Source organism: Choloepus didactylus, chromosome 4 (assembly GCF_015220235.1).
Source record: "Choloepus didactylus isolate mChoDid1 chromosome 4, mChoDid1.pri, whole genome shotgun sequence".
Taxonomy (NCBI): Eukaryota; Metazoa; Chordata; class Mammalia; order Pilosa; family Megalonychidae; genus Choloepus; species Choloepus didactylus.
This window is the reverse complement of record NC_051310.1, coordinates 78091440-78105719: the sequence shown is the minus strand read 5'-3', so window position 1 is coordinate 78105719 and position 14280 is coordinate 78091440. Positions and strand designations below refer to the sequence as shown.

The window sequence follows — 14280 nt, the reverse complement described above, 5'->3', positions numbered from 1 at the left end:
ACAATCAGCCAATCCCGTGGAAGCTCCAGCCGGGACTGGAATGTGCAGGCTGTTTACCTTCTCTCTTTCTTCTTTATTGGCAGGATGCTTTGATAGCAGTCCTGCCAGGAGGTTATTAAGAAGCTCTGTGTAAAAGAGATTTTTATTTGAAAAAATTTAACCGCCATCACCTTTGCCTAGAAAGTCTGCCCTTCCTTCGGTTTTCTTCAAAGAGTCAACTGATGCCTGGGAGTATTTTGCCCACAGACCCAACTAGATGAAATAGTGTACTGTAAGCATGCCTAAAATGAGTAAGGCATGTGGATCAAATGCTCCAGAGAGGAGGCAGGTCTGGGGTGCCCCCACACCCTGGGCTGAAGCCCTGAGGAATCTTCTCACTTCTTCGCGTGGCTTTGGCCAGTTTGGCCCATGCACGTGTCTCCCCTCCCCTGGGTGCTGGAGGCTCACCCAGTACGGGACCAGGCTGGGCATCTGTGCCTTCCCCAGGGCCCCGGGACTCGCACCCAGGAGGTGCACAATTAATATTTTCTGAAGGAAGAGCAGTCCAGTTGAGGAGCTTTAAGAGTTTTAAAACTTGGTCACCAAAAAAAGAGGCTGCAGACAAAACACAGATCAAGTCTCAAATTTCAGTTCTACCTTATTTCTAACAATTGAGAATGAGCTTCATTCTTGGAAGCCATCATGGGAAGGGAACCAAGAAAGCCACCGGCCCAGTCTCTTTCCTTAGAGCACGCCTACAGAGGCAGCTTCCCTTGTGCGGACAGCCTGCACGTCCACAATCCAAACCCTGGAAGAGGCGTCAGATGAAGAACAGGTCTTCATAAAATAGATCGACTGCTCGCTTAAAGTAAAGTTGTAGAGAGGAATCACAGCAACTTCCTTCCTAGCTTAGAATTCTCTCCAAACACTGATAGTGATGGACCACTTTTAACCTCACCCCTGGCTTTGCAGCCCCACAAAACTCACAGTTTTTCTATAATCAGTGGAGGAAACTGTACTCTTTGCAGAGTTCCTCTTCAACTCAGTTTTATACTGATACATGCAACCATGTCTGCGTACCCTTCTCCAACTGCCCCATTCTGTGTCAGTAAGTAACTAACAATCTGGCTTTGTTTCCTAGAGGAAAAAAATGTACAGGCCCCTTTGAAAAACATTCCTTTAAGCTCCCTGAAGTGAAGACAAGTAGATATAATCATAGCAAAATATGATGTATGTTAAAGTGCCCAAGCACACAGTAATCCCTTAAAAAACATTAAACTCCATTCCTTGTTATAAGCAATAATGGGATTAGCATAATGTGTTATATCTGTTTGTCTATCTATCCATCCACACATCTACCCATCCATCTCTCCAACCAAACACCCATCCATCTATCCACCCACCTATTCATCTACCTACCCATCCATCCATCTCTCCATTTCTCTATCCATCCATCTTTCCAACCATCCATCTACCCTCTCATCTGTCCACCTACCCATCCATCCAACCGTCCATCTCTCAACTATCCACCCACCCATCCATCCACCCACCCATGCATCCAATCATCCATCTCTCCAGCCAGCTATCCACCCACTCATTCATCTACCCAACCACCCATCCAATCATCCATCTCTCCAGCCAACTATCCATCCACCCATCCATCCATTCATCCATTCATCTACCCATCTATAAAATATACTCAAGACATGCCTATCTTGTCACAGCCCTCTCACATGAATGAGCTCCGTGGAGACCACATTCTCACGTGCTTCAAATCAGAATACCAAGAGAGTGATGCCATAGAAAGGTTAATGTGGGGTTGGTGCCCAGGATTAGACCTTCTCTCCCACTCTTCCCTAGTTTGATCAATACAAAAATAGCCACTATCATCAATGGGATAGCTTGAGGCCACACCAAGAACCCATTACTCCATGGAAGCCTTAATATAAATGCTGAAATGGTATCCGTGTGACAGTTTGGAAACCCAAGCTAACATTCAGCACATTGTTTTTAAGAGGAGATGTTTTCTGCATTCTAACTGTGAGAAACAAGCACTATTCTTAAAAAGGAATAAACGCTTACCCGATTGTGGAGAAGAAACGAATTTATTCACGGTTTTGCAAGAATGGGCGCCCAACCAAAATGTGGGGGGTGGTGTGCAGAACAATAGACCCAGCAGTATTTATTCCCTACACCTAACTGCAAGTCCCTCCCGTTTCTCTATTGGCTGGATACTTTAGAGGTTACATTCTATTTGACAAGCCTAACTAGCCTGCCTAAATTTGAAACATGCAGTCTGCCCAAATTGGAAACATTTGAAAAAAAGTCTTTTGTGTAAACTTGGAAGGTTTGAAATAAGTCTTCACCCTCTTTCCTTTGTTCTTGAGCTGCAGAGCCAGTCTGAGCTATTTTGGTAACAACTTATGAAGCTGTTTAAGGAAACTCTACCCCGAGTCTCCACCTTGCAAGGACAGTAGATAGTGGGCAGATAAGCAGGGGGACTGACTGTGGATAGTGGGTGGATAAGCAGGGGAACTGACTGTGAATTACAGTTTGTCTTTGTAACCTTCTGCCAATTTTTTAACTGCCCCCACCCTGTGTGAAATCTAAACTTAATCTAATTCTCACATAACAGTCTGATTTACAAATGACCACGTGTTTTGTTGGAGCTGATACTGCTTTCCACTTGACCTTAATTTTCCCTGATAGCACTCATTATCCTGAATATATAGTACATATTTTTTAATTTACTGTTTCGTTTCCAGTCTCTGCATTCTACTAGAATAGAAGCTCCATGAGAGCAGGCTTTGCTGGGAGCAGGGCCTGACACACAGCAGGAATTCAAAAAAACATTTGTGAACTCAGCAAAGGCTTGCTTGGCCACTTTCAGTTTTTGGTCTTACCAAGTATCTTTGATATTTGACAAATATTCATCTCAAATCTATGCAGAGAGGAAATATAATTACCTATCCAATAAATATGAATTATATTAAAACTTAAAATGTCAGCCTCTTTTCAAATTATATTTGTTTTAGTCTCAAACAAGATCACATGAATTCTTAGGGAAAAAAATGTCATATTTACTGCCCAAGTTTTAAAATTCATGGTAACCATTAAGACACGTGTTATGACAACTATAAAAACATCCATCTGCCCAATTTCTAATTTCATTAAGAAACTCACGTGAATTGCCTAGTGCTTTTTTCTTTAGGGGTAAGTTTCACATACCTATCTCCTGCAGCTATTGTGTATTTTGTTTATCTTTTAAACATTTGAAATAGTAATAGATCTATGCTCCCTTAATTGTTGCTTCAAACTGTAGTCAAGGATTTAAATTCACAAGACTGACAAGGTGCCTAAATATTTGGAGAATTTAGATGGTCTAATATGTAGCTACGCATCTGTCTTGGTTTATTCAAAGTGGATCTGGAAAACCAGTGACTGTAGAGAATCATGTTAAAATCCAGACTCAGCCATTTTTAAAACCACAGACCCCAACAAGCAGCAAACAACAGGACAGTATCTGTGCTGGGGAGCAAAGAGCTGTACCTGTGGATCCATTCGGAGGAAGGTGTGGGGGCCTCTGCTACTCAAGGTTGACCTTTTAAATGTCTTGCTATGATAAAAATGGTAGTAATCTTCCAAGTTTCCAATCTGAAAAACAAGAAGCAGGAGATATCCATTAATATAGTTTTATAAACAGCTTCAAAAATCCTCCATGTCACAAAATTCTTCCCCTTATCTGAGAGGTGCCTTCTGCTCCCTGAGGACACACACACACACACACACACACACACACACACACACACACACTCACACCATCATGCATCCCCACTCGAATCTCTGGTACATATTGTTTTTCTGAATGTGAAAGTGAATTTAGATACTCCTTTTTAGAGAAACAACACTAGGTGATTATGAAGCACAAAATCCAGCAAATGTTAGGGTAAGTAAATATCATTCACAGTTTTTACTTTCTTGGCCAAGGTTTTTAAGCATGAATTAACGTTCATTTAGGGTCAAGGATCCCTGAGGTTAGCTGAGTTAGTGTCAAGTCAGGCCTATACCAAAATATTCATTTATAAACAAACTTTGTTCCCTCCACCCCATGGGTAAACTGAAATATCTAAGAATGAATACTTGCTCTCAAGTGCAACAAGGGAGCCAAAGAAAACACGCCGGTCCATCTGCTCAGGGATTGTGGAAAGGTCAGATGAGAACATACAAAGCCCTAGGGTGTCCTGATTTTCCGTCAGGAGCAGCTTGTCAAGACAGATTTCAGCCTGAAGGCTCTTTGGAACCTGAATGTGGTCCAACCCCTGGCCTTCGGGCAGGGCTGGCCCTCTCTGTAGCTCTGACTCGCTCCCAGGGCCTGATGACACAACATCATCAGGACACTGTTCTCAGAAGACCTGCTTCTTCTAACTTCCACTGGCTGTTGAAAATAGCCACTTGGTCACCATCCTTGAAAGCAGAGCTTTTTAAAGAGTTAAAGATGGGCTGAATATAACACAGACTGTCGAGCTCCTCTTCTCAGGCTAAATCCTCCTAGTTTGTCTTCCAGCTTCTGATTAAAGGGTGAATGAAGACTAATAGTCTTCTACAGCAGTTATATTTGGTGATAGGAGCATGGGTCCAAACCATCCCCACCCCCCATCACAACATTAGCTGTGTGACCTTGTGCAAGGTCACTCAACCTCTGGGAATCTCGCATCTAAAGTGTAAAGTGGGGATAACCACTTATCCCTTGGCATTGTTTTGGTGGCACTCAGGTCTACCCACCACTCAACAACCCCTTGGCTGCCCCTATCTCATGCAGCCATCTGGTCTGATATCACCTGACCCAGGTAGAGACCTGGAGAGACAAGGCTGCTGTAAGTGGCCATTTCCCCCCACTGGGTAGTTGGCATGGCACAACTTTCCAAAAGAAGATAAAACAGATGTGTAGAGAAAGAGCTCCCCAGCCTCCTGACCATGCTTCAGCTCCCACTTCCAGAAATCCTGGCAGTCTGGCTGCCTCCCATTCTTGAGTTTCATGAGACACTCCCTGCCCTTGAAATGAAGAACCCCCTTTTCACATAAGCCTGCTCCAGTGGGTTTCTGTTAACTGACAACCATAGAACATTGAATACTATGACAGTCTGGAAGATTAAAGTTGTTGTCACCTGTTCAGTGCCTGGTTCAGTGCCTACAACCCAAAGGCACTCAATCAACAGTGGCTGGTAAACTGGGAGCTGGAAAACCTGCTTTGGCTCCTCTCCAAGATTCCTCCATTCCCCACTCTAGGTCTGGAATGCTGCAGATTTCGTCCAAATCTGGGTCTGTATACTAATCAACCACTTCCTGCTAGGTGACCTGAGACTTAGCCTTTCTTAGTTTCCTCGTGAGAATGATAACTACCACCTTGAAGAGCCGCTCTGAGATTTAAGGGCAATGCATGTGTGAAGGAGCGATCAGAGCACCTGACAGGTAGTAAGCACTCAATTAACAGTTTCCTGCCATTCTGAACCTCAGTTCACTTTCTACTTTAAGACATTTTTCTGCGGTCATGAGCCTCATTGTCTGCCCTATTTTGCACAAAAGCCTTTTTATTTTTCTCCCTACAGATACGTTCACCTTGTTCACTTCCTTGACAAAGTTAATTGCTGTGTATGTCAAAAGCCTCCTCCTAAACCATGCTAGGGCAGTTATTCAGCCACAGAAGCAATAATAAAGTCTTAACTTACAGCAGTGTTTAATCAGCATGTTTGCTTATAAGCTGCCACCATCCCTGGGAGACATTGCACAACTTTTGGTCTTTTAACTCAGAGCATTTGAGTCAATTCCCATTCAGAGACAGGGAGAAACTAAGAGTTGAATAAAATTTGCTGGCAAAAGGGTGGATTAACTGTAGAGCTTCTGACCCTTGGCAGGTCCACGTCAGGGTGACCCTGGAACCACTGAAGGCAGCACCTGGCCATGGGCGGCCACAGGTGTCTCACCAACAGCCACCCCTGCCTTCAAACGCCAGTCCCATGGCCATCCAGTCCCCTGCCTCTGAGCTGCTAGGACCATCCTTAGCAGTGGCCCAGTGTCTGAGCTAATGGGAACCATTCTCCTTGAGAAATCCAGGTAAGGAACAGACAGTCCCAGCAGTGTGGACCAGGCAAATCACCCCTGGGAGCAGCAGTAGCCAGGACTGCATCTGTTTGGAAACCTGAGTCCAGCCCAGCTTGGGGGTCTGGGAGTCTGGGGTATCCGGGGAGGGCCACTGCCACTGGAGGGGAGAAGGGGCCAGCAGCCAGGGCCACCCTCCTGCCCTTACAACCCAGCTGCAGAAGAGGAGGGAAAAGGTCAACGACTGGTTATAAATGTGGGAAGTGGCCCAATGTTCCGCCTGAGCCTCTGGACGCCTCCGTCTGCCTTCCAGTTCCTGATGGAGGCTCCGGGACCAGAAGCAGCCGTTCCCATTCACGACCAAAGGCAAACCACGGTCCCCCTGAGTGTGACCCAGGGCCTGGGGACAGAAAGGGTTGCTTGGCAGTGGAATTTCAGAGGGGGTAAGGGAAGGAGGGAAGGAGGAAGGAAGGGGATACTTAGGAGGGAATCTAGACACTGCTTCCCGGCCGCTGGGGGCAATGTCACCACAAGAGGCCTGGGACCCCGGGGCCCTCACCCACTGTCTCCAGACTGGATTAATGTGACTTCCCCACATGGAAATCTGACTGTTCTCCCGAGGCCTGGGGGGAGGCTCTGGTTAATAAAATACTAATTCATTCAGAGCAGGGGTCAGCAAACAATGGCCCAGGGGCAGATCTGGCCTGCTGCTAGGTTTTGTTTTTTTATTAACTTTTTATTGTAGCAACACATATACAACTCAAAATTTCCCATTTTAACCACTTTTAAGTGTACAATTCAGTGGCATTAATTACACCCACAGCATTGTGCTACCGTCACTCATTACCCCAATTTTTTGTCACCTCAAACAAAAAGTCTGCACTCATTAAGCAATCTCTCCTCCTTTCCCTTATCCCCCAATCCCTGGCAACCTATAACCGCCTTTCTGTCTCTATGAATTTGCTTATTCTAGGTATTTCATATAAACGAGATCACAAAATAGATATCTTTTTGTGTCTGGCTTCTGTCACTCTACATGTCTTTAAGGTTCATCTATGTTGTCATGTGTACCAGCACTTCATTCCTTTTTAGTTGAATAATATATCAATGTATGGATGTACCACATTGTGTTTCTTCCCTTCATCTGTTGAATGATACTTGGGTTGTTTCCACCTTTTGGCTATTGTGAATAATGCTGCTATGAATGGTGGCTTACACCACTGCTGGTTTTCATAAATGAAGTTTTGTGGGGGCACAGCCCATTCATTTATCTATGGCCTATGGCAGAGCTGGAGCAGTTGCCAAAAGTGATCCTGTGGCCCACCACACTGAAAATATTTACTTTCTAGACCTTTCCAGAAAAAGTTAAGAGCATTAGCTACCGAAAGTTCTTTGGAGGCTCCCTCAAAGTCTCTGATGTTAAATGTGGGTTCTCTACAGGTTGGCAATGCCGAGGGACCCCCTGCTTCATAATCATCAGTATAGCTGGGGTCCCAGTCACCCTCCCTCCCACACCTCAGCATCTCACCCGGTCATCGAGGTTCTCCACGTACCCTCCTCACCAGATGCCCCAGGAGGTCACTTTCTCCCTTGCCTCCTGCACTCTCTGCCCTGCCCTCTGCCACAGCTCTCCTCAGAGCATCAGGATCTGGATGTGAGGTTTCCACGATGGGCCAGAGGTTGGAGAGGATCAAGGGGAGGTAGCACAGGAAGACAGGGACCCCGATCAGGCAGCCGGGTGCATGAGGAGCGTGCCCCTGTGAAGAAGGCATCTTGACTTTGGAGGACACGGCATTGATGACACAGCTATTTCCTGCTTCCCCACTCCCCACTCCATCTAAACCTACCTCAAGATCTCACCTGGCCCACCACATTGGTGTCAACCACAGCCATGTCCTTCTTCATCTTCGGATACTGCACCCTGAGATCTCTGGGTGATTTTATGGGGTAAAAGGACAGGATGTCAGGCTGGGAGGCCCCCAGTCTTGGCCAGATCAGGGCAAAGCAGCCTCTGCAGTGCCCCTCATTTTACAGATGGGGAAACTGAGGTCCATGGAGATGAATTTCAATGTCAAAGCAGGCCACAAGGACACTTTCTCAAAAAGATGTGTGCAGAGCTGTCGATTTTTGAATGAGCAATCTCCCCAGCCTGCCCACAGGCAAAGAGGGGACGATGTTTGACATCCTGTAACATACAGACACACAAAATATGGTTTAAGATTCTTGTTCCACTTTCATATATCTTCAGGGTTAAATCGACAGGAGCCGGAATCATAAGAATAAATAGAAAAGTGGGGCGCAGCATAACACTTGAAATCCAAGGTAATCTTCTAAGTAAAAATCTATTCTTATTGGACATTTTATATTAATAGTAAATTCAGACACTGGGTGCTGTCTCACGGCCAGGGAACCATGCGAACACCATGTGCCCGTGGTCACCCGGGCTGACAGCTCTGCACATGTCTTCTCAATCAAGTGTCCTCGCGACCTGCTTTCAAATAACAGAGAGCAACGGCTTCCAAGGAATGCTTGTGTTTGGGCGCTGGGGCAACCTTCTCTTCTTTCCCCTCCTTGAGGCAAGAAGAGAAACCCTTTCTCCAGGACCCCACGCTGCCTACCAGCCCCGCTCAGCTCTGAACCCTTCCCAGAACCTTCATCTGCTCTCATCATCAACGAATCCGACCTCTGGTCTGGGAGATTTTTTTTTAAGTCACAACATAAAAATTCAATATGTTCTTTTCCTCTTCCTTTGTCCTTCCATTTAATTAATGCATATTTTCAAAATGCATTAATTAGAGCAAGTGTCTTTGCACACCATCCAGGAAAATAACCATTTGCCTAATATGCAATGTTTACTCAACACTGATATGTAATTATACATGTTAGTTGTAAAATTGATACCATCATTAAAACATCATTAAAAACCTTGCTGAATGTTCTCAGCCAGAACATTGGAAGAAAGGAGATCCAAGAACTTGCAGAGAGGAGAGTGAAATGTAGTTTAATTCTCTTTAATGAGATGCTCTACGAGACTATTTTTTATCTAGATAATATACGTGCATGGTACAAAATATGGAATGTCCAAAAGATTACACAATTAAAAGGGATAGGCAATTCCCCTCCTTGCCCTGTCACCAGCCACGAAGCCCCCCAGCCCTTCCCCTGTGCTCACTGCCCAGAACAAGAGCCCCTGGTGGTGTTGAATGCAGCCCCATCACAGGCAGCAAGTGGAGGTTTAGATGGATCAACGTGGTTGATTCTGACAGCAACCCTCTGGATAGGCATTATTATTCTCATTTTGCAGATGGAAAAACTGAGGCACAGAGAGGTTGAAGGTCTTATTCAAGACCACACATTTAGTAAGCAGCACAGAGTCGACTTCAGCCATCACCCCTTCTGCCTCTTGAGACACCGAAGGGCATGACGTGCTGCGGGGACTCAAATCACCCCAGTCCTTGTCTTTGGCAGCAGGTTCTTTTCCAGACAGCAAAGGGCCACAACGAGTGCTAATACTCCTCCAACAAAGAAATTATGGGATGTATGCACATCATGCTCCAGATACATGTTATCCACTATGTCTGTATGTGAGTGTGTGTGCATGTGCACGTGTGAATGTATGTGTTTCAGTTTCCTCGGGTGCTTAAGCAAATACCATGAAATGGGTAGGGTTAAACAACTGAAATAAATTTATTCCCTCACAGTTTTGAGGCCGGGAAAATGTCCAAATCAAGGCATCATCAAGGCGATGCTTTCTCCCTGGAGACTGGTGATCTGGGGCTGGCTGCCAGTGATCCTTGGCTCCTCCGTCACATGGCAGTGTCTACTGGCCTCTTCTCTTCCAGGCTCCACTTCAGCTTCTGGCTTCCTGTGGATTTCTCTCTTCTGAATTTATTCCCTGTATAAAGGACTCCAGTAAGAGGATGAAGACCCATCCTGACTGAGCTGGGTCACCCCTAAACTGAAGTAGCCTACTGAGTCCTCTGAAGGTCAGGGCCATTTCTTCACTGTGTCCCTTTGCTCCAGGCAGAGCGCCTGGAGTGCACCAGCCCCCGGAATATGTATACTCAAGGACTCCTGACAACCAGAATAGTTCTCATATCAGCATCATCTGCCACGTCTTGCCACTTCCCGGACCCCAAATCTGCCTCTCCCCCCAAGGTGTTCCTGGTCTTGGCAAACGGCACCTCCAACTCCCAAGAGCATCCAGTGCCACCAAACCCTCCTGAAGTGACCTCTTAAATGGTCCTCAAATAAGGACCCCTTTCCACCCTATCACCCTGCCCACACACAGGGCAGGGACCCTCAGTGGCCTCCTGGTCTGTTCCACACCCTGCACTGCCATTCCCCACCCTGGCTCCTCCTCAGCCTCAGAGCATGGAGAAGAAGCCCCTCACAGGGCACATGGAGGCCTCCACAACCAGGCCAGGCCACAGCCTGACCCTAGCAGCATCACCCTCTGTCCTCCGATAACACCATAGGGTGGTAAGAGCCTTCTCACATCTCTGGGCCTGCTTGGGCTGACCTCTCACCCCAACAAGACTGAGTCCTCCTCCTCTCCTAAGCATCACTCTAGCTGTCACTGCCTCCAGGAAGCCCTCCGTGATCCCCCAGGTCCAGGCCTGCCTGCATTTCGCTAGAACACCTCCCTCTCTCTCACCCCACTCTAAGCTCCTTGAGGGCAGCGTCCAGCACCTAGTAGAGACTCAAAATGTGTTTGGCAAAATGAATGAACTTCTGGCTTTGCAACACACTGGAAGGACACAGGTATCCTTCCCATCCCACCCACAGGTGAGGTCCCGAGTCCCAGGGTTGGGGGGAGTAGGCCGAGATCCCCATCCCTTCTGGTCCAAGCCACAATGCCTTGCCTTGCCTTTGGTCACTGTCTCTAGCTCCCCTCACAGGGCAGTGCAGTCCTGAGGCTGGAGAGCAGGCTGCGGGGTGCGGAGGACCACCTCCCCACTGTGTGATCTGCAGGAATGCGAGGACGAGCAGTGCCCAGTCCTGAGCAGTGTCCGGTAGTGGCGAGCCCTCAATCCGAGCAGCCAGCATTATTTATTCACTACAAGCATGCCCAGCCGTGAGGAGGGGACATTCAGGGACCACAGGTGGTGATAAGTGTAAACAGCTTGCAGGGCCAAGCAAGGGACGGCCAGAAGCCAAGGGTGATGGGCAGAGGCCCAGGCTGTGTGTGTTTACAGGAAGAGCCTCTCTTGCCATCTGTTTTGTTTTTTAAAGGCAAGCATGGAGGGCTTCAAATTACCTCTCTGTTTCCAGAGGGCAGGTTTGAGCGCTGAGAGGTCTCAATGAGCGCTGCCAGTTTGGGCTCACTGCCTTCCTGGGGAACAGTAAAACGACTTGGCGTTTTTTGAAGATCCCAAGGAACGGAGGAGAAGAGCCCCGTTTCATTTATCATGTTTGATTTGCAGCAAAGTCACAGATGAGAATGCCAAATCGACCCCAAATGACATCGGATTGTTCCAAAGGTCCGCCCGCCCACTGAACTTTCCAATGGACGTGACTTCAGACACAGGTGTGATTCCGTAAGCCCTCGGGTCAGCAAGCTGGGTTTTGGGGGTTGGCTAAGTGCATACTTTGGTCAGGCCACAAAAATGCCATCCCCACCTCTCCTGGGGACAGCTGACAGGCAGCCACAGAAAGGTCACAACTCAAGGTCTCGGAAATGAATGGACTGTAGATGAGGCTTCTGACTTTGCAAAAAAAAAAAAAAAAACCAACTATTCACTCTATCGTTCCCAAAGCCTGCCCTTGGCTGGAAACAGATGTTCTGAGCCCTGTCTGCTCTGCAGCTGCGGCGTGCTGACCCCTGGACTTGTCTGTCCTCAAAACCAGCATCTTCCAAGGGCTGGGGCTTTTGGGGAAGTCTGCATCTGAAAGCCACAGTGGTCTGAGTTCAGTCACATGTTATTGATTCCCAGTTGGTCTACTTAAGAAAAATACACCTAATTAGAGCCCATAAAAACCTACACACCAAATTAATTCTGTCTTGCTCCGGTGGCTTCTGCCTGAAGAAAGTTATAAACACAGGCGGCCACTGAAACTATATTTAGCCAACACTGGTCTACCTGGTATTTAAAACAAGGGAAATCCAGAAAGGGAGAATGGGCATTTTGTTATTATTATTTTTTTTATATTTTTTTTAAAAAAACAACTGCTTCCCATTTCAGTCACATAGGCACATAGCAACATTCTGTTATTGCGATAATTGCAATTCTGACCCAAGTTAAGATTATTACACAATTTCCCATTCCAGTAAAATTACTTTCTTCAGCACATATCCTCCCAAACTGTGCAATTAAGCTGTTCAATTTCCTATAAGTTCCTAAGAAAGCATTAATTTTTACTTAGTAGACTTCATTTTCTCTTCCCTTAAGTAGCCAAACCAAATGGTCTGGACTGATGTGAGAACATCTGATTTATGGGTCTGACTTCTCAGCCCATCGCTTCAACATATACAAAAAGCTATCCGAAAAATTTTACAATCTTTACTTTGAAGATCTTCATCTTAAGTCTTTTGCTAGTTAAAGGTGTTTTTTTTTTTTTTTAACAGCTGCCTAGAATAAGCTGTTTTACCAGATTCCTGAACCCAACCCCTTCATTCATATTCATTTTTATTTAAAAATATATAGCATAAAGCTTTTTCTCTTTCTGAAAAATCCAGTCCTGAGCCATAATATGGGACAGAGCCTGGCTTCAGGTGTGTGGGGAGGGGACGAGCGGGAGAATGGGGGTGGCCTGGAGCAAGGCATCATTTGAGCCCAAGCACCCAAGCAGGTGAGGAAGGGGTCTCTGCTGGAGGTGGGGGTTCCATGGAGGAGGACACCCAGCATGGGGTGACAGAGCCAGGCAGGGTGCATGGGGTGTCCACTGGGGGAGGTGGTGACTCTGATGTTGGACCAGAATCAGATGTCCATGAGAATCCAAAGTGTTCAGCATATAGAGCTAGTAGAGAAATAAATACACATGCAAGCATGTATGTATATGTATGTATATAGAGAGACAAATAACCCCCACTTCTTCCCACTGAACAGGGCTGTGAGCAGAAACAACCCAGTAGCAAAGAGCCCACCAACAGCCCAGATCATGGCTTCTAAACACCAATTTCTACTAAGATAAACTAGGGCTCCTTGGAGAAATGGCTGATTCTGGGTTCAGGACAGGGAAAGTACAAGATCAACCAACAACAGCATGTTTTCCAGGAGGCAAAACACTGCTCAAAGAATGCTAGAGACACGTCAAAAGGACATGGATGGGAGCCAGCCTGCCGGGCACCCACTGGACAAACTGGGGACAAATTTAGCATCAAGATAGTCACTCTAATGGGTTATAATCTATTGAATAAAATAGGAAACAAGAAGTCCATATAGATATAATTAATAGCAAACTGAAAATTTTATAAGAATAGGCTATTTTTACATTGTTTCAAAGCACCTCTCCACAAATTACTTATTAATCAGAAACGGGAAAGGAGAAAGCTTACAGTGGCAAATCCAGCAGAAAACTTCCTTCCTCAAGATAGCATGGTCAACGTCATCAGTAATGCTATAAATCGAAATCTGGGTCACGTAACAGGATGCAAGCAGAAGAACACAAAGTCACCTCTATGATGCTCCCATTACAAATGCATAGCCTGAACATGAGCAAATACCAGAAAAACCCAAACTGAGGGACATTTGGCAAAATAACTACTATTCAGAAGCATCAAGTCATGAAAGTCGAGATAAAGACGAGCAACTCTCCCGACTGAAGAGCACGGCCCTCCCAAGCCATGTTGGTGGCTGCAGCAAAAGGAAAAATCAAGTTAACACTGACCCTGTATTTCTTTACACATTTGATGTTTTGTTCATCATGATTGTTCTTGCATTGATTTTGAGTTTTTAAAATATCGCATTAAAAATGTTGCGTCTCTCCATTACAGAGTTTGTGGGCATCCCCTGAAATTTTGTGCCCAAGGTGATGCCTCGCTTGTCTCACCTGAGTCCCAACCCCGCTGAAGAGACCTGACCGCTAAGTGTAACACGTGACTCTGAGCGGGTCCTATCCCATGCAGGTCATCGCTGAGCACCTGCTTTCTCTCCGCCCCTTTCCACTCTCACATCTGTGGTTTGTAGAATATCTGTCCATAAATTCTACGGGCTAGACTTTCCCATTCAAAGTAAAACTTCAGAGCTCTGATTTGTAGAGGAG

At 46.1% G+C, this 14280-nt stretch overlaps 1 protein-coding gene and 1 long non-coding RNA gene across 2 annotated transcripts in view; one reads left to right on the top strand and one right to left on the bottom strand.

Moving 5' to 3' along the window:
• The window catches only part of PCSK6 (proprotein convertase subtilisin/kexin type 6), a 189611-nt gene that overhangs the window by 134499 nt on the left and 40832 nt on the right, over positions 1-14280 (bottom strand). Inside the window, 1 exon segment of the mRNA XM_037832888.1 lies at positions 3529-3633. Within this exon segment, the coding sequence (XP_037688816.1) occupies positions 3529-3633 (105 nt within the window).
• Positions 5934-13984, top strand: LOC119531545. Its single transcript, XR_005216335.1, has 3 exons — positions 5934-6090; positions 11502-11605; positions 13125-13984. It is a non-coding gene; the product is annotated as an uncharacterized LOC119531545 (long non-coding RNA).